At 43.8% G+C, this 22522-nt stretch overlaps 2 protein-coding genes across 6 annotated transcripts in view; one reads left to right on the forward strand and one right to left on the reverse strand.

Annotated features, from left to right (window-relative positions):
- Positions 1 to 19137, reverse strand: part of LOC114598529 (cyclic AMP-dependent transcription factor ATF-6 alpha) — an 80357-nt gene extending 61220 nt beyond the window's left edge. Inside the window, exons 1-10 of one of the 3 annotated variants that reach the window (XM_077928191.1) lie at positions 18974 to 19137; positions 16858 to 16931; positions 14838 to 14925; positions 14201 to 14292; positions 13395 to 13524; positions 12081 to 12287; positions 10794 to 11014; positions 8256 to 8441; positions 7552 to 7643; positions 3392 to 3511 (exon numbers count right to left, since the gene is read on the reverse strand). In XM_077928191.1, the coding sequence (XP_077784317.1) occupies positions 3392 to 3511; positions 7552 to 7643; positions 8256 to 8441; positions 10794 to 11014; positions 12081 to 12287; positions 13395 to 13524; positions 14201 to 14292; positions 14838 to 14925; positions 16858 to 16931; positions 18974 to 19025 (1262 nt within the window). In that variant the 5' untranslated portion in view covers positions 19026 to 19137. Of the gene's footprint in view, positions 1 to 3391; positions 3512 to 7551; positions 7644 to 8255; positions 8442 to 10793; positions 11015 to 12080; positions 12288 to 13394; positions 13525 to 14200; positions 14293 to 14837; positions 14926 to 16857; positions 16932 to 18973 lie in introns of those variants that run through there. The other 2 variants (XM_077928190.1, XM_077928192.1) reach the window with 2 other exon arrangements.
- Positions 18425 to 21477, forward strand: LOC144327739 (uncharacterized). 3 transcript variants are annotated; one of them, XR_013392817.1, is made up of 3 exons: positions 18425 to 18532; positions 20982 to 21193; positions 21333 to 21477. XR_013392817.1 is itself a non-coding variant. In XM_077928194.1 (3 exons), the coding sequence occupies exons 1-3, from the start codon at positions 19795 to 19797 to the stop codon at positions 21416 to 21418; spliced, it is 315 nt and encodes a 104-aa protein (XP_077784320.1). In that variant the 5' UTR covers positions 19527 to 19794; the 3' UTR covers positions 21419 to 21477. The 3 variants fall into 3 exon arrangements, 1 of the variants encoding a protein (XP_077784320.1); XR_013392816.1 differs by lacking the exon at positions 18425 to 18532 and adding an exon at positions 19251 to 19520; XM_077928194.1 differs by lacking the exon at positions 18425 to 18532 and adding an exon at positions 19527 to 19811.
- The last annotated feature ends 1045 nt before the right edge of the window (positions 21478 to 22522 follow it).

Here is a 22522-nt window from a genome sequence, read left to right on the forward strand (position 1 = left end):
CATGGCATAACTTTACTTCTCCAAGCTCCTCTCCAAATGGTATTTATTCTGCAGAGCTGAAGCAGACACACAGCTAGCACTCCTTCAAGCGGTTGTGCCTATAGAATCTTTCTTGCAAAGACATTACAAAGCTTCTTGTCTTGCTGCCTGCTTTCCAAAACATTCTCAGCTATTCATGCTTTCGGCACATCTGTGGCTGGCTATTAAAAAAAAACGCTGGAAAGGAAAGGCTCCAATAGGATGGAACAACCTATTAGCTGAAAAAGCCAAAGCTTCAATCTGGAGATGATTAAGTGCACATCTCATCTATTGCCTAAAGTAAACCTCTGTAACAAGCCAACAAGAGCATTAGCAGAGAAGAAGGCAAATGCTTTTCAGGCTATACATGGAGCAGGCAGAAGCCACAGGCTCACTTGGGGCATCAGGACCAAATGCACACACACAGAAACAGACTAAGAAGAGATGCAAACATATCCTTGAAATGCTCAGACAGTCAGACACAGGAAGGAAGCTTGTCTTGAACTGCTAGGAGTGGGGCAGGGCAAGAGAAATGCTGAAAGCAGAATTTTCTAAAGAACTAGATAATCTGACTATAATCAGTATTTATTTTTATTATTTAATTTATTACCCACTCTTCACCCTAAGATCCTGGGGCGGGTTACAACATTACAGCACAATATTAAAACTAGTTTAAAATAACTTACAATTACAGAAATCAGGCGGGTTAAAGTCTCTAAAAGCAGACTTCTCTGTAAAAGGTGTTTTCGCCTGGCAAAATAACTATGCATTAGTTGTGAGAAAGAGAACTTGAGAAAGTTACCTATGTGTGTAAATCAAGGTGCAACCACTGGCCAAATTAAAAGAGACATTGCATTTATTCATTTCTATCCCACCTTTCCTCCGGGGAGCTCAAGGTGGAACACAGCACTCTGCCTCTACATTATATCCTTATAAGAGCCCTGAGAGAGGAAGGCTGAGAGAGTGAAGGAGTGACCTGAGGTCCCAGAGTGAACTTCATGGCTGAGTGGGGATTTGAACCCTGGTCTCCCAGGTCTTAGTCCAACACTCTGTAACCACTACACTTCACTGGCTCTGATATCTACAATTCCCCAACTTAATAATTTTCAAAGGATTTTATCTGTGTGGGTGCTGTTTATTGACTTGGATGTTAAGATGGAGCCCAACACACCCAAGCATACCACCTCTCTCTACGGTGACCCTCATGGCCCACAGCTGGGACCTGGCCTGCTCAGCCACCTGGGGCTGTGTACACTCAAGCTTCAGGGTCCTCCTCAGGCACAGAAGGATGAGGGGAAATGGTTTAACAAAGACTGGCAAGCAGTATGAAGCCTCTGGATTGGTCAAACCTAGCATAAAATACCAGGCGTTTGGCCTTCTACCACTGCCTGATCAAAGAAGTCGCTTCTACCTACTGCTCTTCAGGTTCAAGTCCTCAACTCTAGTTCCAGTAGCAGAGAGCAGGAAATCAAGGTGGTGTGTGTGTGTGTGTGTGTGTGTGTGTGTGTGTGTGTGTGTGAGATCCCCATTCCAGATTTTGGGACAGTTCTTCACAATCCCAGACTTGCCTTGACATGACAAGGACTTCTCAAACTACAATTTTGAGAACTGAATTCTTTTTCATGCCTATTGTTTCATGCCAGAGCTATAAAGTGTGTCAATCTGCCCTGTGCAGAAGGAAAACTAACCTGCCCACAAATGCCTTTCCAACTTTACTCCTAGAGGTTGCCGCAATGTTTGGAGCACACATTTTCCAGATGGAGGCTACAGCTGAAGGAGCTATTTGAAATTGGGGCTATTTTTTGGAGGTTTTTCTCTGAACAAAATGTATGTTGATCCAATACCCCAGAACAGCAGACCCAGATGGTCAAAGACATTTTTCAGCAATACTAGAGAGATTCATAATGGAAAAACATCAAGTTGCATGAAAATGAGCTGGAACAGTGTATGCCCTGGAAGGCTGTAGGCTAAAGACAGAAACCAGGATAGAACGTGCTTCACAAAAGCACATATGAGCTAAAAACTAGGAGAGGGGCCTCTGCTGGCATCTACACACCCTCCTAAGAAATGAAGCATCTCTTACACGGAAGCTGAAAGGGGAAAGATGCACAGCATGCTTTCTGCAAACAGGATAGCTCTTGAGCCCCAAAGAACTGGAGCAAAAAGCTACTGCTACAATCAACAATACTATTTCAAATTATTTTTTGGTGTCAGCACACAGGATGCAGCCAGACATTGAACCCTGTTAGAGACACAGAAAGCTGGTTTGTGCCGATTTAACATGAAAAGTGGAAAGCAATTTTGTTCAGAAATGCAGCTCTTCACCCCACATACACTCAAACACATTCAACTGGCCAAAAATAACCAAGAGCACTGACTGGCCATGTGTCCCATTTGCCAGGTCAAACCCTGTCCTCTATCAAATGAACATGGCTTAAACCCCACACCCCCATTAATTTAGTCTGGATTCTGGTCTTGCTTTCCCCTGTTCCCCTGGCATTTGCTTATCCAATTCATGCCTATATTTTGCTAAGTTCTTCTACTTCCATGCACCCTTCAACCCCAATTCCTATCCTGGCTCTTCTCCCGCACTGCTGGCCTTTTGCTCTCTCACTTCCAGTGTCAGGCACCCAGACCACCACCATCTACAACCTGAAGTTTGTTTCCAGCTTTGATCATTCTGCCTAGTCTTGGGCAGATTCAGATGTACATTGAACTGGATATGGAGATCAAATCAGAACAAAGATAATCTGGTAGTTATCTGTGTTATATTATCCTAATAAATGAGCCTGTCAGAATTTCTGCATTTTGCACCCACAGTATATTTTTTTACAGGCAGTCTCACAAAGAGAGCAATACAGAAGTCCAACCTGGATGTGACCAAGACAAACATTACCATGGCAGGTTCAGTGTCAAACTCCCTCCAAAAGCAGGCTTCCAACACAGGCCGTGCTCCTCTCAACAAGGAATAGCAGAGGAGTCTTGCCATACTGAACACCAGAGGTGCTCAAAGGGCTATACACTTCTCAGTTCTGACTTGGGATGAAGTGGGGTTCAGTACTGGTCCTTGTCACACTATCTTAAGAAAAACCGAAGGGGCAAGGCCCTGACCTCCTTCACAGCTCAAAGATGAGAAGGGGGTGGGATGAGGCCATGATGTCAGCTGCAGAAGTGCTTGGGAAGCACAGTGCCTCACTATTTTCCAAGCATCTCCAAGCCCAAAATATAATATACACCCACCATCATTGAACACAATCATGGACCCTAGGTCCAAGTGGAATTGTTAATCACCATACCACTACCCATTTACTGCCTGTGTATGTATAAGGTGCTAGAAACAGGAAGCCAAGATAATGTATGCTTTAATACTCACCCATCATTATTCCTGCCATCTGTTTCCTGAGGTACACTTGCAGAGAATTCAAGAAGGTGCCTGCTCTGGTGGGCAGAACTACCACGAAGTTCAGTAGAGCTGGGGCCCCATTCAAGCACACTGAAAGCAAAAGATAAAGCTGTGAGTTTCAGGAGTGAACCACAGCCAGATTCCCCCATTCATTTACCTATATAGCTTAGCTGAACCTAGGCCTGGAACATCTGAGTTGGTTCACTATTCAGATTTGGCAACTCCTTAGCCAAGGCAGATCTTAAATTGATTTACAGCATTTGTGCAATTTCTCACCTGCCCTTCACCATAAGGTCCCAGGGTGGGTTACATTAACAGCATAAAGGTAAAGGTAAAGGTAAAGGTACCCCTGACCATTAGGTCCAGTCGTGGCTGACTCTGGGGTTGCGGCGCTCATCTCGCTTTATTGGCCGAGGGAGCCGGCATACAGCTTCTGGGTCATGTGGCCAGCATGACTAAGCCGCTTCTGGCGAACCAGAGCAGCGCACGGAAACACCGTTTACCTTCCCGCCAGAGTGGTACCTATTTATCTACTTGCACTTGAAGTGCTTTCGAACTGCTAGGTTGGCAGGAGCAGGGACCGAGCAACGGGAGCTCACCCCGTCACGGGGATTCAAACCGCCGACCTTCTGATCGGCAAGTCCTAGGATCTGTGGTTTAACCCACAGCGCCACCCACGTCCCTACATTAACAGCATACATGATTATAAAAACAGATGGAGCCATTGTAACAATAAAACAAGGAAAGTTGTTCCAAATGGAGAACAGTAATTAAAAAAGTTGCTGTAGCTACAACTGAAAAATCCCTGCCCATCTCACCTGAAATATCAACCCACTTAAGCAAGACACTATTCTCTTTGCCTTATCACTTCTCCCCACTGGCTACATGGTTATTATAAGGTTTATAGATATAATATGCAAACTGCATTGAAAACTGCTATATAAATCAGGAGAAGGGAACCTCCACTCCTCCAGATGTTGTACTCCAATTCCCATCAGCTCCAGCCAGGAAGGTCAATGGCCAGGGATGATGGAAGTTGTTTCACTACCCCAATAAAATGCTTACTATTCTAGATAGCAAAGCCTCACCAATGGAATTCCTTGCCTAGGAAAAGCCATATGGTTACTGCATTGTCTTCTTTTAAGAGACTACTAAACAAAACCTTATTTAGCTGAAAACTGTATTCTGTGAGTCTGATTTTAGTGTGGTGTTGAGTTTTGTCATTAAGTATTTGGATTTTTTTAGCATTTTGAAATACTGATGGCATCTTGCTAGAAGGCATGGTTACTGGTCATTAACTATCTCTGTTCAGGGCTACAGAACAGCAGAAGTACCAACAATCAAAATCCAGAAAGATCATATTTGGGTGTGGCTTGCATTCTTAGCCTCAATCAAATTAGAAATTGGCATAGTTGTTCTGAACTGGTTCACATGCAGTTTTATACAGCTAGTTCAGCTTAGCCCTGGAGGGGCTGTTATGGAGAGGGGTGTTTCTGTTTTTATATGTTGTATGAAATGTTAATGTTTTAAAGTATTTTTTTTTCTTTTCTTCCACCTGTGCAATGTACTGATATATCTTTTTAACTGTAAGTCACTTGGAGACCTTTTAGGTAATAAATAATTAATAAGTTCTACAGTATTACTACTACAACCACTAAAAATAATAATAATAACAAAGCTTAGGGATCACTGGTCCCTGTCCAGGCAAAATTCCACCAGACAGCACAAAACCCATGAATGAGCCTATTTGGATGCCTGGTCAATGACTTCATTCACCACATGATGCGTTTCACAACACAAATTGTGGCCTCATTAGCAAGTAGCCTTCTATAGCCTTTCAATAAATTGTGGACAATAAATTGGACTCTTGAGCCAAATTCCCACCAAAAACATGAGTTTAAGATTTCCACAGATAACTGCAAGGAACAGAAGATAGCTGTACTGCTGTCCATGACAAGGATACATTGCAGACACAACACCAGTCTCCTGCAAGCCATGTTCTAAACATCAGGAGCCAGACTCATTAATACATTACTCCACACTTCTCCAAAGGTATTTTCTTCCTCCTAAAATTAGCCACAGTGTCTCAAAAACAAACTATTGTTTCCTCGTAGAGATAGAAACCACGGTGTGAAAAAATATTTGCAAACCAAGTATGCAGAGGATCCTGCAGACATGCTTCCTGCCAATGCACAAAGAATACAAAGCTATGGTGAGCAGCAGGAAAGGAAGATGAGGCTGGTAAAAATTGTCCCAGCCTACTTGGGTAGGGGGGCAAGATATAAAATTAATACCATGTGCATCCCGAGCCCCCTGGAAGAAAGGCAGGGTAAAAATGTAATTATTCCCTACTCTTGTGATCAGAATTGGTGAAATTCAAGGAGAGAGCAAAGGATAATCAGCCACCTCTGGTGGGTAAGAGGAGCATGGGTGTAGCAGAGAGCCTGCCCTCCATCTTCCTTGATTAGCAAAGCACACGTTTGCTGAGTGACACTTTCTCTGTCAAACTGATGGATTGGAAATCCATCTATGCCAGCAAACTTAACTGGGTCTGATTTGTAAATCTGGCCAAAAAACAAACCCTTGTGCAATTAAAATGTCAGGGTTTTTTTTTAAAAAAAAAAAATCTAAGCAGTACAGTAACTGCTCTGCTCCAGCCAACAGTGATATCATCTGAAACATATGCCTGGTTATAAAAGTTTTCTGAGGACAGAATAATCCTTGAATTAGAGCTGGGAAGCTTCCAACAGCATAAATGAAAAACTGACAAGGGCTGGCAAATGCCAGGAGCAGAGACTGCTCCCCCTTCAGACAGAACTTCCACAACGCCTGCTCCAGCCAGCCCATTCTTGCAAATTAACCTGGTTAAGGCACCATCTACTGGGCCACTTTAGAATAAACATTGGAATCTTTCATCTTCCAATCAGTGCTGAATACAGATACAAATGACTACTGGCCTTTCTGTTTTCGGAAAGAGAGTGGTCACTGCTTCATTGCCCCAGTATAGGACAACTTACACTTGGCCAGAGCATGGTGCCGATAATGCCAAGGCTGCAGATTCAATCCCTGTATGGGGCAGCTGCATACTCCTGCACTGCAGAGAGCTGGGCTAGATAATCCTCAGGGTCCCTTCCAAATCTACCATTCTATGATTCTATAGTCGCTCAAAGTGAGCCTCACCATGTTCAATAGTGTATATAGGGTTACAGTCTTAGTCTGCAAAGAGTTTTTAGATCCACATCTGTAGACTGCCACACTACACAGTGGCAAGTGTGAAGAGTTTCTCTGACTTTCGCCAGCTAAACTAATGGCTCTCCACATTAAATAGCTCTTTGTCCAAATTTCCCCCTTGATTTCTTGAAAAGCAGAGATCCCACAAGTGATATTATCTTTTCTGACTGACTGCTCAAAAGCCCAGCGGTTGTGTCCGACATAAACTGGCCCAGTTCATTGAGTGAGTCTGGCCATGCTTTTTCCATTATTAGAGGGAGGAAATTCAGAGTGGCTCCATTCGCTGGCGCTACTTCTCATTTATAACATTCTCAAGATGCAGTTCCCATACAACCTTGCCTCACTTTCCATGGAAGGGCACCAACATGGATGGCAAAGGCACCAATGAGAGATCTGCATTTCAGAAGAATAATCCATCCAGCTACTGACAAATACAGAATTAGTCCATGTGAGGGAAAACAACAGCCACACTCTTTTTAATGTGATGGCTCAAAGTTATCACTGGATCTTCCAGAAGTATAAACATAAGAGAAAAGCTTGCTCCTGACACTGTCTCATTGTCTAACTTTATTTTCAAACTTTCTGTCATCAGGGAACCCTTTCCTTTGAAATGGCAAAGAACCTTTGTGCTTCTGCCTTGCAGTCTCCATACATTGCAATAGATGCTCTTGCAGATTCTAGTATGAGCAACTGATTCACCCAAAGTGTTGGCCAGGTTTACTGAAAAATGCTGTCCTGTGGATTCACGCTGTAGTGAGATATCAGTAATTAGGAGATTTTACCTATTGACCTCAGTAAGCCACCAGATCTTGAGAATAAAAATCAAAGGGCGCATCTCTGTTTTGAAACCACCTCTGGGTATATTGTTGCCTGATGAGGGTGTTGGAAAGGAGCCTCACCTTAGTCTGTCATAATTCAGCATTACGAAGGCTAGGAGCACCATCACACAGAGTGCTCTTCTCTTTGGAGGGGAGCCTTTGAGATTCTGGTTCTGGAAAAGAAGAAAAGCATTAGAGAAAAGTAAGAGTGAATGCAGACAGCATTTTGCCACTCCTTCCAACATTAAGAATGCCATTATTATTTGTGCCAAAGGGGGGTTGCAACATCAATCATAGTGACTTAATATTGTTGACATTCCTCACATATTCACCCAAATACAGCATCAGCTGTGATCTTGATTAACAACCAACAGGGAAAACAGAACTATTTGATCTTTCAATGGCATCTTTCTCAACATTCTTCAGATTGCTTAAGTGACCCCATATTCTTGGCAGAGAGGGCCTTGAAGAGCACATGTGAATCCTCAAGGCTGAACATGTCTACCCTCCAATTCAGATAGCATAAACTATTGTTGTACAAGATTCTGCATACGTATGGAGGGCAATGCTCCCAATGCCCTCCTTCAACTGATCTAGGTCCCAAAGCCTTGGTTCTTAAGTGGTACATGGGCAAGTGAAGAAGAGGATGCAGAGTGATCAACCACATCTGAATCCATATAAAGCAGAAGTTACCATGATCAGCATATTCCTCAGCCTAGAAATGTTTATTAATCCAGGTAAACAATCTCCTTCAACATGCTTATTTCTCACAACCCCACACCTACCTCCACTGCCAGTTCATCCAGCTGCCTCTTCAGAGTGCTGTTTTCTCTCTTAAGGTGATCATTCTCCAACAAGGCTGACTTCAGCCTAGCCTCCAAACCCAGCATATATTCTTTTTTCTTCCTGCGTGATTGACAAGCTGATTCACGGTTCTTTATCATACGTTGCTGCCGTCTCAGAACATTCATCTATGAATGAGGGACAGGGAACTTGTTAATGCTAGAATGCTATCATACTTGCAAAGAAAGGGGCACGTTGTTACATAAGCAATGAAGTTACACATTTTTATATGGCGAGGAGAGGGGAAATTGGGGGGAGGGAGCCAACAAAATTGTTTATTGGAAAAAAGAAACATGAAATTCAGGAGATTCTTACCATGGCTCTTGTTGCTTTGATCCAGAACTCTTATTTCAACTTCAACCTTCTCTAAATTTGATTAAGATGCATTCACCATGTAAGCAACACTGCATTTAAAACCACGGTGTTCTTTTCAGTCAGACACAGCTTTATTTAATAATCCTATTTATTTGTAATACACAAGCCAAACTCTCCTGAAATGTTTTAAGGCTTGTATTTCAGTCTTGGCTATTTACAATGTTTTATAGCTTGTATTTCAGCCTTGGCTAATCTAGCATTTAAATGCTCTGCAAATAATCTTGCAATTTATTCCCACAGAACACCGCTGGGAAGCACCCAATATTTTGGCTTGTGTTTCTTTAAGGGAAATGGAGCTTTTACTCTTCTCTGGGAGTGTTATGGGTTCCTTCATATCTAGCTTAGTCAGAGACATTTTGCCTGGTTATGTTTACAATCTGGCGACAATTGACAAAGCCAGTTTTTTGGGGGGGGGGCAGGACACACTGCTATGCTTTCTGAATCAGCAGGCTGATGAAGAGAGAGGCTCAATGAAGCTAAATTTTCAAGTCTCCCTGGCTTGAGGGAAACCTGGAACTGAAAGCACTCTTGGATCCTGTCAGCCTCAATGACCCCAAGGCACCAGGTGAATGGAACCAGAAGCGACCTGACATACCATTAAGGTGTGAGAGAAGTGAAGGGGTCAGCCAAACAAGCAAGTCAACAGGTGACATTCTATGAACCACCCCAAGATCTTATGATGAAGGGCAGTATATAAATCTAATTAACAACATGTGACAGAGGCTTAGTTCTCATTGAACTGCACTACTTCTGACGACATGCTCCTCTATGCCCCCCCAATCTTTCCACACCAAAAACTAGGATAAAAGCAAAGTTCTAACATTGTTTAAAATTGTCCCTGACTTTTTAAAATGCAGGGCATTCCCTGCATTCCATCCCCATGTAGACCTTCAGTTTGAAGTGGTCCAGCCCAGTCATAGTTTTACCACCGCAGTGATAATTACCGCCTACTGGGGAAGTATGGGAAGACAGGGTATCTAACCAGTTTTTATCTATATTGCAGACCAGTGAAAACTCATTCAATGCAGTTGCGGCCCTCTATTGAACCCAACTCTTGTGTCTCACAGCATCATTACTGGGATTGGGGACAATTTGCAGTTTTCTGGTGGGAGAGGGAAATTGGTAGAGAACGTTTTAGTTCTCAGCTGCATTTCCAAGTGCTGCATCTTTTTTAAGTGGCTGAAAATTGGACAAAAAAAATGGAGATGTGTGGCTAGCCCTAAGATGGCTGGCAAAATCCCTGAAGCAGCAACTTCCAGGGAGGGTGGGGACTGTGTCTCCTGGTACAGAAAAAACAGCTCAACAAAGCTTTGCTGCTCTGCCCTGCAACCACACTCAATATTCCAACAATAACTTCAGCATAACTGGGAAAAAGAAGTTCAACAATGTCATCTACATACAATCTTTTAAGGGGATTGATAAAATCTTGGGGCAGGGAAGAGGATGGCTCAAACTGGGGCATCCTTGTAGCCACCTCCACCTCCGGGGGGGGGGGGGAATCAGGAAATGAATAAGTCAGGAAAACAGATCAGGCACAACACTGGAAATAGGAAATAGGCATAATGGTGGAAACAGTGTATCCAGTTCTGCGTTTCCTTCATAATCCTAATGTGTGGGTAGGATCACTTTTAAAAATATATTTTGTTATATTTCCACAAATTTCACATAACCATAATACAATAATCTTTAATTATTTCCACAGCTCATAGTTCAAATCCTGCTCATGAATTCATCATATTATAGCTCTTTAAATAGTCCAAAAAAGGCTTCCATTCCACCATAAAACAATCATCATTAAGTTCTCTTATTTTACGTGTCAGCTTTGCTGATTCAGAATAGCCTATCATTTTGCCTATCCATTCTTCTTTGGTAGGAACTTCTTCATCTTTCAATTTCTGTGCATAAAGAATCCTAGCTCCTGTTGTCAAATACATAAACTTAACCATTATTATTTTTTTGAACTTCTGTCTCTATAATCCCTGGAAGAGCCCTGAATTGTTGCTAATGGCGCTCTACAAGTTTTCTTGGAATCCTAAAAGAAGATTTGCAGCAAAAACTCTCTAGGTGCAAGGGCCAATTACAAACATTTGTTAGAAAGAACTTACATCCATGCTAGTATTTGGGGAAGCAGCATGAAGAACAGGCTTAGCCTCAGTAAGTTTTCCGGTGGTCAAACTCTTTCCTACAGTTTGCGGCAATACATTTACAGCATGGCCTGGTAGTTGTGTGACTCCGCCAGTGACAGCAATGGCTGGATTGGTGGCAGGAAGGATTCCGGGTGCCTGAAAATGCACCACGGCAGGCTGAGAAAGCATTACCGGCTGACCTGAAATAGAGAGAAACAGCACTGCAGAACTGATTTATCACAGAAAGAAACAGATTTCTATGCATGTTAAGTCTTGTCCCTTGGCAGCTGTATCAAGAGAACTAATTTATTGCCCAAAGTTGAAACTTAACACTGATGCCAGGCCTAGAAAAAGATTTCAAATCCTAGGCATTCTGTCTCCTAGGATGGGATGCAAAGATTTCCTTTAGTAACACCCAATGAGTTGCAGTTGCCCGGTGATACCCCCTCCCTCCTTTTAAGCAGTACACTCTGGGCCATAACATATATCACTTTGGATACTACCTTCAGTTTTTAAAGAAGTTACAAGGTGGCCAAGAAGCTGCTTAACAGTCTCTGCCAAGTCAGACCAAATGGTCTTCTAGTCCAGCCCTAGATTTTCAGCAGTGGCCCATAAAATACTGTCAGGAAGCTTAGAAGCAGAAGAAAGCTGGAGGTGTATTTCTTATTGATTATGACTCAGTGTCAGGTAATCAGAGAAATACTGCATCTGAACACAGAGGTGTCACTTAGACATCATTATTAAGCTACTGTATGTAGATGCTTCCTTGAGCAGGAAGAACTCCTGAGGAGGGTGTGGTTTCCCAGGAATGTTTACCAGCCAGACATTCCACCTTGGCTGCTGAAGAGTACTAATGTATACGGTAATTGATGGGTACGTTCTTCTTTGTAAATCATGTGATCTTTTTTTTTTTAAATGTTGAAAGACAACTAATAAATGTTTAAAGTTTGCATCTTCCATTAACTCACAATGCTTTTAAAAGTCATCTGTGCTTGGGCACTTAGATAGCTCTTTGCATCCTTGGTCTTACTAAAGAAAGGACCTACAAAGTAGTACTTGACCATTTCACCACTGGGTGCCAAAATAGAACATGCATAATGAGCCTGAGGGTTGAAGCTGCTTAACTGCGTACATTAAAGATAGTTCTATATTAAAGCAATTTAAAAACATTGGCAACCCACTTTGCTTAAGAAAACTGGTGCTGATCCCGTTTCCTTTTCACACATGAGAGCCAAGCTTTCCACCCTCCACCAACTGCTCACATACCTTTTGGAGGTGCTGGCTGGATAGCAACAACTGGTTGCTGCTTTGGCAGTGCCAAGAGTGTTTGAAGAGCTGGAATGACAATAGCTTTTGCATGAACACTGAGGCCGGTCTGAGGCTCCCGAAAGGCAGGCAACAAAGGTTTAGGTTGAACCAAAGGTTTGGAGGCTGGCTGACTACATCGACTGGAGGTCACAGAAGATCCATTTGCTGGAGAACAGAATGAAACTGGATTGAAATTGAAGTGCTCTTCCAAAAAGATTACAATTACTGGTTCCTTTTTATCCAGGGCATGCATTAGCATGAAGATAAGCAGTCATGCACCTCAACAGAGGTGACAGCATGGGCAGGAGAGCGGGGAGGAAAGCAAGAACATTGGAAGCTGCCTTATATAATCAGCCCCTTGTGTTGATCTAGTTCAGTATTGTCTACGCCAGAGACGTCCAGCTTCCAAGAGACTGCGATCTACTCACAGTATAAAAAAAACTGGCATTGATCTACCCATTGTCAGAGTTGTTGAGCTTTTTCTTTTTGGGACTACAGTAACTAGCAGCGATGCTCTAGGGTTGCAGACAAGGGATCTCCTATCTGGATGCTCTGCTACTGAGGTACGAATCCCTCCTCAAATAGAAAATGCATCAGATGAAGATAGCCTAAGCACAAAATCTGCTTTTAAATATCAACAAAACCTGGAAGCTACTTGTGATTAAAACTATTAAAAACATGTACATTTCAAACTAGCTTTATATATGTTGAACTTGTGTAAGCAACCATCCTTTAATTCTAAATGTTTGTGACATCAAGAGGTCACTGCAAGCCCCCTCTAAGAATCAACAACCAGAAAAGGAAGCTAGATGAAAAAGGGGACAGATCACTAACATCAACAATAGTAATTTATATAGCACATTTCAAGTGTCCAATACACAGGGTTTAGTGAATGGTCTTAAGGTTTTTAAAGATGCCAAATAATTGTGTGTCAAATTTTTAAAATATTGCTAATGATTTTTAATACAATTATTTACAAAAGCTGCAGGTAATAAGAATCATCACTGACACAGGAGCTAATGCCTCATCTACGGTGCTGATGCTTTCTGATACATCTCTTAAAAACAAAGAATGACTCTTTCTTCAGAACTACTGTTTATACATATGCAAACTTACGCATATATACTGATCAATTAAAACTCATACAATTCATTTTCTCAGCTATTTTAAACTGAGTGACAGCCCTAATTCTCAGTCACACTTATAATGGAAGAGAGGCCAGGATTATGACTCCTATAATGCAGATGGCCAGAGCAAACGTATCTGTTATACCTGAGCGGTTTGTTGTTCTGGGTGGAGGCTTCTTCTCCTTTCGTCCTACAGGTGAGGAAAGACTTTGAGAGCCCCTGTCATACAAAGACACAGGCGATGGGTGGGAACTGGAGCCCAGCTCTACACCCTCCTGAGAAAGTAAAAACAAAAACGAAACAAAATGAGTCAATTCCAGTTACAATAAATAAGTAGAAGACAAACACATGCTAATAAAAAGTCTATTTTCAAATCTGCACTCTGTTCACACACTATCTATGGCATGCTATGCTAAATCTTCAAGATCCCAACCCAGCTCATTAAGTCCTATGTAAGCCATTTATACCCAGTATCTTGGAATATCTGCAGTTATCACAGTAGCTGGAAATGGTGGATTAAAGGGTGCGGAGGTTGAGGGGGAGAACGTACAGCAGCCCCAAATAGAATTTCAGTTAATAAAAACCATGAATTGTAATAGATGAGGACTTGCAATGAACCATATCAGTCTCTAGGTTTGGAAAATTCGTAGGCAAATATCAAATCAGTCAAAGACTCACTCAATGGCCTTGGGCAAGTCACCTGCCCTTAACCTCAAGGAGAGAGTACAATAATTTATTCCTTGCATCATTCCTACTGCAGCAGAGCCTTAATTCTGGTTTGCTCCCAGGTATTTTCTAGAAAACATCGGCAGAAGAACATGGAAGTTACATAGCAGAGACAAAAAGCAATCGCTTCTATGCAACTTTAAAAACTACCTATAGCTCTGAATTCTAACTCCATTAAATGCTACCCCACTGCATGTGACTAGCACAAAATGTTCAGCTGCTTACAGGTACATGTGCCGGAGAATCCACAGATAGAGGAGAAGGAACTGAATCAGCTGAAGTGGCTGGCGAGGGGGGCTCCACTTCACAGTCTACATCTGCAAAATGAGGATGTAAATGAATGTAAGACTAAATAGGTGCCTCTATGTGCAGAAATCTGGATTGTAAGTATGAAGCTGAAATAGATTTAATGAGTTAATATCCTCTTTGGTTTGAGTGTCTGGGTTCCCCAGTGTCCATTCTTTAGAAAGATTAAAACACAGCATGAAGTTAGGAACCTTATACATCATTTCCCCTTGGATCAGACTACTTTCCCCATATCCAGACTATCAGGATATGAGCAAAGAGATTTTCCATTGATTTAGGGAGAATTCATTATGGTTTAAAGTCAGCACAACAGAGTGTTGTTGCACACAGGTCCTGCTTGTGGGCTTGCTATCAACACTCGGTTGTCCACTGCAAGAACAGAATGCTGGACCAAAATGGCCTTTGGTCTGATCCACCAGGGCTCCTCTAATGTTATCTTATGCAAGAGGTCTCATTACTACCGTGTCAACGCCAAGCACTTAAGCTGTGTGAAACATGGGTATATTTCAGAAGCAGCATCTAATATTTTGCGATGAGCAACCCATCCGGAGATTACCTGCTGGGATCTGCTTTGAAACATCACAGGAGTCCAAGTCCCAATGTATCAGATCCAAGTCAAAGTCAAAATCACAAAGATTGTTTTCCTACAAATTAAAGTGAGCAAAATTAGAAATAGAGAGAGAAGCAAACTGAATAAGTGGTATATTCAAGAAATACTAGGTAGACTTCCGGTTTGCCACAAAGGGAGAAGGAAGCAGGTGCTGCTATCACAGTGACCCGGCTGCTGCTTTTTTGGAGTTTTGGGGTAGCTCAGAGGCAACAAGCACCCCAAGGAAGGTCCTGGGGATGACCAGGACATTGAGGGGTCCTGCAGTGACCAAAGCAAGCTCCCAATGGGTCCGCTTGGTTCCACCAGGAGCCAGGTCATGCCAGTGGTTGAGCCGTGGTCACTGGGCTCTAACGCACTCCAGCAGCAAGCTGCCTTGTCATTCCTCTCTCAGGAGTGGAAAATTTCCCAAAATTTAACCAAAGGAACTAAAGGATTAATTTTGAATTACTGGTATTTTGAACTATTGGATCTATTTGGTGTATTGACTGGAGAACAAAAAGGGAGTCTTCTCTGGAAATGTTTGCTGCCCTGCATGGGAACAATCTGTTTGAAGAAATCAAGGTATTTGAACTATTTGAACCTAAAATGGTTTTCTGTACATTTTCCACTATGTTCATTAGCAGCCCATGACTTCTGAGTTTAAAATTTCAGGCTGTCCAAACATTAACAATACAGTATTGTGTGCTTAAATGGGTATTCCAAGATAATATATGCTGCACACATTCTGGATATCAAATGTTGAAATAAATGTTTACATAAAAGGTAAAGGTACCCCTGCCCGTACGGGCCAGTCTTGACAGACTCTAGGGTTGTGCGCTCATCTCACTCTAGAGGCCGGGAGCCAGCGCTGTCCGGAGACACTTCCGGGTCACGTGGCCAGCGTGACAAGCTGCATCTGGCGAGCCAGCGCAGCACACGAAACGCCGTTTACCTTCCCGCTAGTAAGCGGTCCCTATTTATCTACTTGCACCCGGGGGTGCTTTCGAACTGCTAGGTTGGCAGGCGCTGGGACCGAGCGACGGGAGCGCACCCCGCCGCGGGGATTTGAACCGCCGACCTTTCGATCGGCAAGTCCTAGGCGCTGAGGCTTTAACCCACAGCGCCACCCGCGTCCCGGTTTATGTTTACATAGAATCAGATAAAACAACATACTAAGGCCATAAAGCTAAAAGCTGGTTGCCTAAAACATCCAATACATACCTGCCAGCAAATGTAGAAAATTTGTTACATAGAAACAAATTGGAGGCAGAATTCATACATGAATATGCTTTTCTTACATATAGAGTAAAAAAAAAAAACTACTTATGTTTTTTAAAGCATCCATGTGCTACTGAAGAGAAAGAGCTTTTCAATAAAAACTATCAATTGAGCACATCTCAAGATCATTTTAAGCCTACACAGCAGCTTAAATATGTTTTAAAAGTTAATATTTTACTTTTCTCCAGTTCCAGAAAAACACGAAGTCCCAGGTTTCAAAGCCACATTTTTTGTTTACAGTATTAGCATAAAAGCACCCAACATTACAGGGACTGTCTATGAACATAGTTCAGCTTTTAAATACAAATGAGCACCAGCAAGATTGCAACTGAAGATAAGTAAGGAGTTTGTTGAATAGTCAATTCATACCAAAGGGATTCACAGAAAATGTTAAAAATATGAAGCTTCACTTACGTTCTCTTGTGCAATGGTAATAAATACACTGTTGAAAGTGCAAGTCAGAATATAGTTGTGTTACTGGTTGCTAAATTAAGCTGCAAGCATGCATTAAGTAGAAAGAATTATGTAGAAAGAACTATAACAAAATGCTTCCAAATTTGTGCTAGTGCAGGAGAGAAATAATATTGCACTAGGTAAAGTTGTAACGTGTGCAAGCAACAAATACTGTACTAACTAAAACTAAGGGAGTTTTACTTGTTGATTAAATACACTGTAGGGTCATGCAACTATCCATACTACAACAACTTACATAAGTTTCATTCTCTGCATTTAGCTGCAATTCATCTTCTATCAGATCACCAATTTCAGTGAAGAGAAGAGACTCTGTAGGATGTAAATCAACATGAAGGGGAGAGAACATTAAGGCGTGCAAGTCAAAGCTGAGCAGGTACTGATAGTCAGTTTTCCTGTTACCCAGAATTGAGAAACCACTAGTTCTCTATCCTGCAAGTTCTGCAGCGGGTACACATAACTCAAGTTGTTTACTATGATTAATTTACTGCTTCCAAAATTCAGGATTATTTTTTTAAAAGATATACACTTGTCCAGGTAGGAACTGTTTACTAAGCAGGCAAAATATACAGGACAGAATAACTGTGTTGCAATTTACAGAGGATTATTCTTCAAGCAGTACTCTTTGGGTCAAGCTAAGAGAGAAAAAGTGATCTATGACTGACTGGAGACAACAAAATTGGATTAGTGATCAGCATGGAGAGAGAAGGATGAACACCTTTCTTTCCTACATGCCATTTATCAATTTAATTTCACCCCAAAGCTCTCATTTACCATGGGATGATAGGAGACATATAGACACAAGAAGGAACACTTCAGTGCCAATAAGAGCTTTAAAAGAGACCTGAGGAGGCTTAAACAGATTGTCAGAATCAACAAGAGAATGTTCATGTACAAAGTTTACTTCAAATAGATTCCACTGATTTTTAAGAAACATTTAATTGCAAGTAAAGATGTTCAGGATTGCAGTCTTAATTCCATCCCCACTCCAAAAGCCAGTATATTGACTATGTAAACCAAAGAAAAATGCCTTGCAGGTCTTAAATAGCATATTCTCCCTCAGAACCCCCTTCTAATACCTGCTTACGTGTGTATGTGTGTCTGTTGGGGGGGGGGGGTTTATGAGGCAATTCATATGACAGCATATAGGTAAAGGTAAAGGGACCCCTGACCAATTAGGTCCAGTCGTGACCGACTCTGGGGTTGCGTCACTCATCTCGCTTTACTGGCCGAGGGAGCCGGTGTACAGCTTCCGGGTCATGTGGCCAGCAGGACTAAGCCGCTTCTGGCGAACCAGAGCAGCGCATGGAAATGCCGTTTACCTTCCCGCCAGTGTGGTACCTATTTATCTACTTGCACTTTGAGGTGCTTTCAAACTGCTAGGTTGGCAGGAGCAGGGACCGAGCAACGGGAGCTCAGCACCGTAGAGGGGATTAGAACCGCCGACCTTCTGATTGGCAAGTCCTAGGCTCTGTGGTTTAACCCACAGCGCCACCCGTGTCCATGAAAGCACTAATGTAAGAACATAAGAATAGCCAACAGCCTATCTAGTCCAGCATCCCATACTCACAATGGCCAACCAGATATCGGCCTGTGGGAAACCAGTGAGCAGGATCCATGCACAAGAGCACTCCCCATTCCCAGAGTTCCCAGCAACTGGTATTCAGAAGGAATTGTGGAGGCAGAGCATAGCCATCCTGGTTAGTAGCCACTGCCAGCCCTCTCCCCCAATCCTTTTTCAAAGGCATCCAAGTCTGCCTCCGGTGGGATGGAGTTCCACAGGTTTAACTAGGCACTTCCTCTCCTCCGTCCTGAATCTTTCCGCACAGCTCTAATGTCAGGTGCTGCTCTGGAAGAGGGGATGCCTCCATCCCTGGGCGAAGGGCGCCATAGGCATTGAATAAGGAAAGCAAGTAAGAATAAAAGACTGTGAGGCGAGGGCTCAGGGGAACCGGGGTTATGCCAGCCAGTCACTCTTAACGGGCCCAAGGCGTTTTGGCACCGGGGGCGAACCACAAAAGGGTGCCCCCCCCCACCCCGCCAGAGGGGAAGTCCGCAGCAGGAGCCAAGCGAGGAGGAAACGGACATTTGCCAAGAGGCTGCCCGGGGGGGGGGGGGGAGGCGGCCCTGGACGGGGGCTGGGTCTGCCCCCCCCCAGGGTCCCCCCCCCCGAGGGTAGGCTGGCCGGGCCTAAACTGCTCCTCACAGTATTGGGGGGGGGGGGGACATTGTACGTCAGGATGGACAGACAGAAAGAACATTAACCGGCAAACGGAGCTTGGGGGTGGGGAGAGAGACAGGCCGGGCCCCGTCCCCGCGGCCCCCTCAGCTGCCCAGCCGGGCGCGCGCCTTACCCCACTCGCCGCCCGGCTCCCACCCGGCCACGGCCGCCGCCGCCGCCGCCATCTCGCTTCGCCGGCCGCTTCCGGGATTGCACGCAGAGCTCGTGGGATTCCGGCCACACACGTGTACTTCCTGTCAGCGAGGCGCCCCGCCTCCCACGGCCAGGCCCGAAGGCGGAGGGAGGGAGGAAGGGAGGAAGGGCCGCCTCAGAAGGGAGTCCGCCGAAGCCTTCCAGCCGCTGCCTCAGGCGGGCTTTCCGGTCCGCCATCAACACGTTGAATAAAAAGCAGAGCAGATCCCCCCCCCCCCCCTCGAAGGGCCTGTGCATAAAACCCTCCTCCTCCTCCCCCTTCGTGTCCACCTCTTTCCTGGGAGGTTTTCCAGCAGAGCTTGGGCGGCCCCCGTCAGGGATGATGCTTCTCTTGAGATCCCTGCCTGGGCTTGGAGGAAGCGACCCTCAACACCCCTCCTCCACATTGTACCTTCCTGTGCACCCGAGCCCTCAACCCATTGCATAGGATGCTGCAGTTTCTGCTGTACCAAATATGTTCTTCCAAGGTATTCTTTAGGTCTTCTATTTATTTAATTACTTTCTTTTTCAACATTGTTTAAGCTGTTTATTAGCAGAACACACTGGGCAGAAACTGAAACTGGGATGGGGCGGTCTAAGAGTGAAGTCCTCCTGTCCATCATAATACCTGACAGATTACTACAGGGTGTGGAGAGGCGTTATTTTGAACTATAAAGTGAGAAACAGCAGCTGGAGTCGAGGCCAGAAGTGGTTTCCCTTGCTGACCCTGCTGTGCTGAAAGGAAACGAAGCCTTACGATGAATGCTTGAAGGAGCTGGGTATGTTCAGCCTGAAAAAGAGGAGACTGAGAGGAGATCTTCAGCTATCTTAAGGCCTGTCACATGGAAGAGGGAGGATGCTTGTTTTATCCTGCTCTGGACGGGAGGACTCGAACAGATGGCTTCAAGTTCAAAGAAAGGAGATTCCGACTAAACATTAATGAAAACCTTTCTGACATTAAGAGCGGTTTGGCAGTCGAACAAGACTCCCTTGGAAGGTGGTGGACTCTCCTTCCTTGGAGGTTTCTAACCAGAGGCTGGATGGCCATCTGTCATGGATGCTGTCGCTGAAATTCCTGCATTGCAGGGGTTGGACTAGATGACCCTTGGCTCCCTTCCAACTCTAAATTTCCATGATTCTCTGAAATGGATCGGAACTCATGACAGCCACCCACCAGTTTCCTATTCAAATCTGCTCCCCACCCCAACCCCTTCTTGATTATTAATAATAACTTACAAAAAGGATCAATAAATGTCTCACCCATTGTCTATAAACCTTGATCAGAATCCCATGTCAGGTTTTCTTTTGTGAATGAAATAAAATGGTTTTAACTAGTTTTTAATAGCCAAGAATCAAATGTAGAGCTTGGGGTACATTTAAACATAATACTGGATAGATTACTACAGGGTGTGGAGAGGGGTTAGTTTGAACTATGAAGTGAGAAACAGCAGCCGTAGTCAAGGCCAAAAGTGCTTTCCCTTGGTGACCCTGCCGTGCTGAAAAGGGGGGGGGGGGTGTTTGCAAGGGGTTTCCTGTCCTGTCCAGAAATGCACCATGCTGGATGAAGCCAGCTCAAGATCTTTTCTAAATAAATGGAATAAAACCGCTTAAGCCACTGATAGATAGATTTGAAAAGTGACTGTGAAGGGGAACAATGCCCCTTATTAAGCAAGATAGCTAAAGTAACGGGGTCATGTCCTCCATTGTGACACGTCCCCCTGCTTGAGTGACTTGGCTGAGCACTTTGGTAAGAGCAACCATTTGAGGATAGGAAGTGAGGGAAAGCAAAGCAAGATGTGGGAGAGATTTCAGAGACTCTCTTCATGTCAAGTGTAAGTAGGATTTCTCCTCCTTTCTGAAACGTAGGGGAGGTTTAGCTGCCAGGTGCCCCAAATCCAGCACAGAGATCTCTAGAACCCATTTCCTCACTGTTTCCTCTTCTTCCCTAGGTTCCGAAGTCTGAGGAGGATCCGCGGGCTGCTGGTCTCCTGCTGCCGGTTGCCCAAGATACATCCCCTGGTCTGCCAGGAGGAGGAAGGAGATGTGTGGAAGGAGGAGGTAAACATCATGAAGGACGGAAAGGAGGAGAAGGTTAAGATCAGATCAATATTTGTGAGACCATGCGACCAGGGGGTGGAGTCCACCGATAACAACGTGGATGGTGAGTGTTGATCTTTCTTCCTCAGGAATAGGGAGGCCAGAGAAAATCTGGCAGTGGGGCGGAGGGAGCAGAAAGATGGGTTATCAGCATAAGAATCAATTAAAATATTAAGAATCCTTTCTCTTCTTTTCTCTTCCAGGCAACGGCAGCAGTGAGACCAGCAGCTCGAGCGGAGCTCTTACCCCCACGCCCAGTTCCCCCCTCCCCACAATTCCAAATATATAAATAAAGAAATATATAAATAATTTTTGTATGGATTTAAATAAAGTTTAGATACAAATGTACTTGTCTTTGATCATGTTTTTATCCCCCGGGGTTCATTTTCCCAACAGTTGTGAGGATGGGCAAGAAAGTTACTTGCCCAAAAATGGAAAGAAGAAGAATACATCCCAGCAAAAGAAGAATGGATACAAAAAGTTATGGAATATGACCAAATGGCGAAACTTATCGGAAAAATAAGAAAGCAAGATAACCAACTGTTTATAAAAGAATGGAAATGGTTTATTGGAGATTTACAAATACTGTAAACTGTAAACAGATAAAAACATTGTAATAACCTGCAGTTTTATAAGAGTATACAGTGGTACCTTGGGTTACATACGCTTCAGGTTACATACGCTTCAGGTTACAGACTCCGCTAACCCAGAAATATTACCTCGGGTTAAGAACTTTGCTTCAGGGTGAGAACAGAAATCGTGCTCCGGCGGCGCAACGGCAGCAGGAGGCCCCATTAGCTAAAGTGGTGCTTCAGGTTAAGAACAGTTTCAGGTTAAGAACAGACCTCCAGAACAAATTAAGTTCTTAACCCGAGGTACCACTGTATATATTTAAAGTACTTGAATAGATGAACAAATTAATTCATTTGGCTATGCAGAAAACATTTTAAAAAATATTAAGGAACAGCAGAAAGGGGGAAGGAAGTCGAGTTTTGAAATGTAAAAATGTTGGTAAAATTATTGGAATGTATCAAACTGAAAATCATAAAGAAGAGAAGGGCAGGGCAGTGAGAGATTCCTGTCAGCATTCACCTGCACACCCACCTTGCCAGCGGAAGCCTCCCAAGTGGGAGGGGAATTCTCTCGAGGGGCACCCCGCACCCAGGCCCAGCCAGCGGAGTCAAGGGCAGCACCTCAAGATCCCATGCTGGCGCAGCACAGATGAGATGACTGTGAAACCATTCAGATAGCGTCACCGAAAAGGAAGGAAGGAAGGAAGGAAGGAAGGAAGGAAGGAAGGAAGGAAGGAAAAAAGGAGGGGTAGGGAGAGGACAGAGAGTCATGTTGTCCCAGAAAAAGGCACATGAGGAATAGAAACGGATAGATAACCAAA

Source organism: Podarcis muralis, chromosome 5 (assembly GCF_964188315.1).
Source record: "Podarcis muralis chromosome 5, rPodMur119.hap1.1, whole genome shotgun sequence".
NCBI lineage: Eukaryota > Metazoa > Chordata > Lepidosauria > Squamata > Lacertidae > Podarcis > Podarcis muralis.

What these genes read in the sequence shown, in the direction of transcription:
- LOC144327739 (XM_077928194.1), top strand. An exon ending in CACCGATAACAACGTGGATG is followed by an intron (nt 21,194 to 21,332) that starts GTGAGTGTTGAT and finishes TTTCTCTTCCAG; the next exon opens with GCAACGGCAGCAGTGAGACC.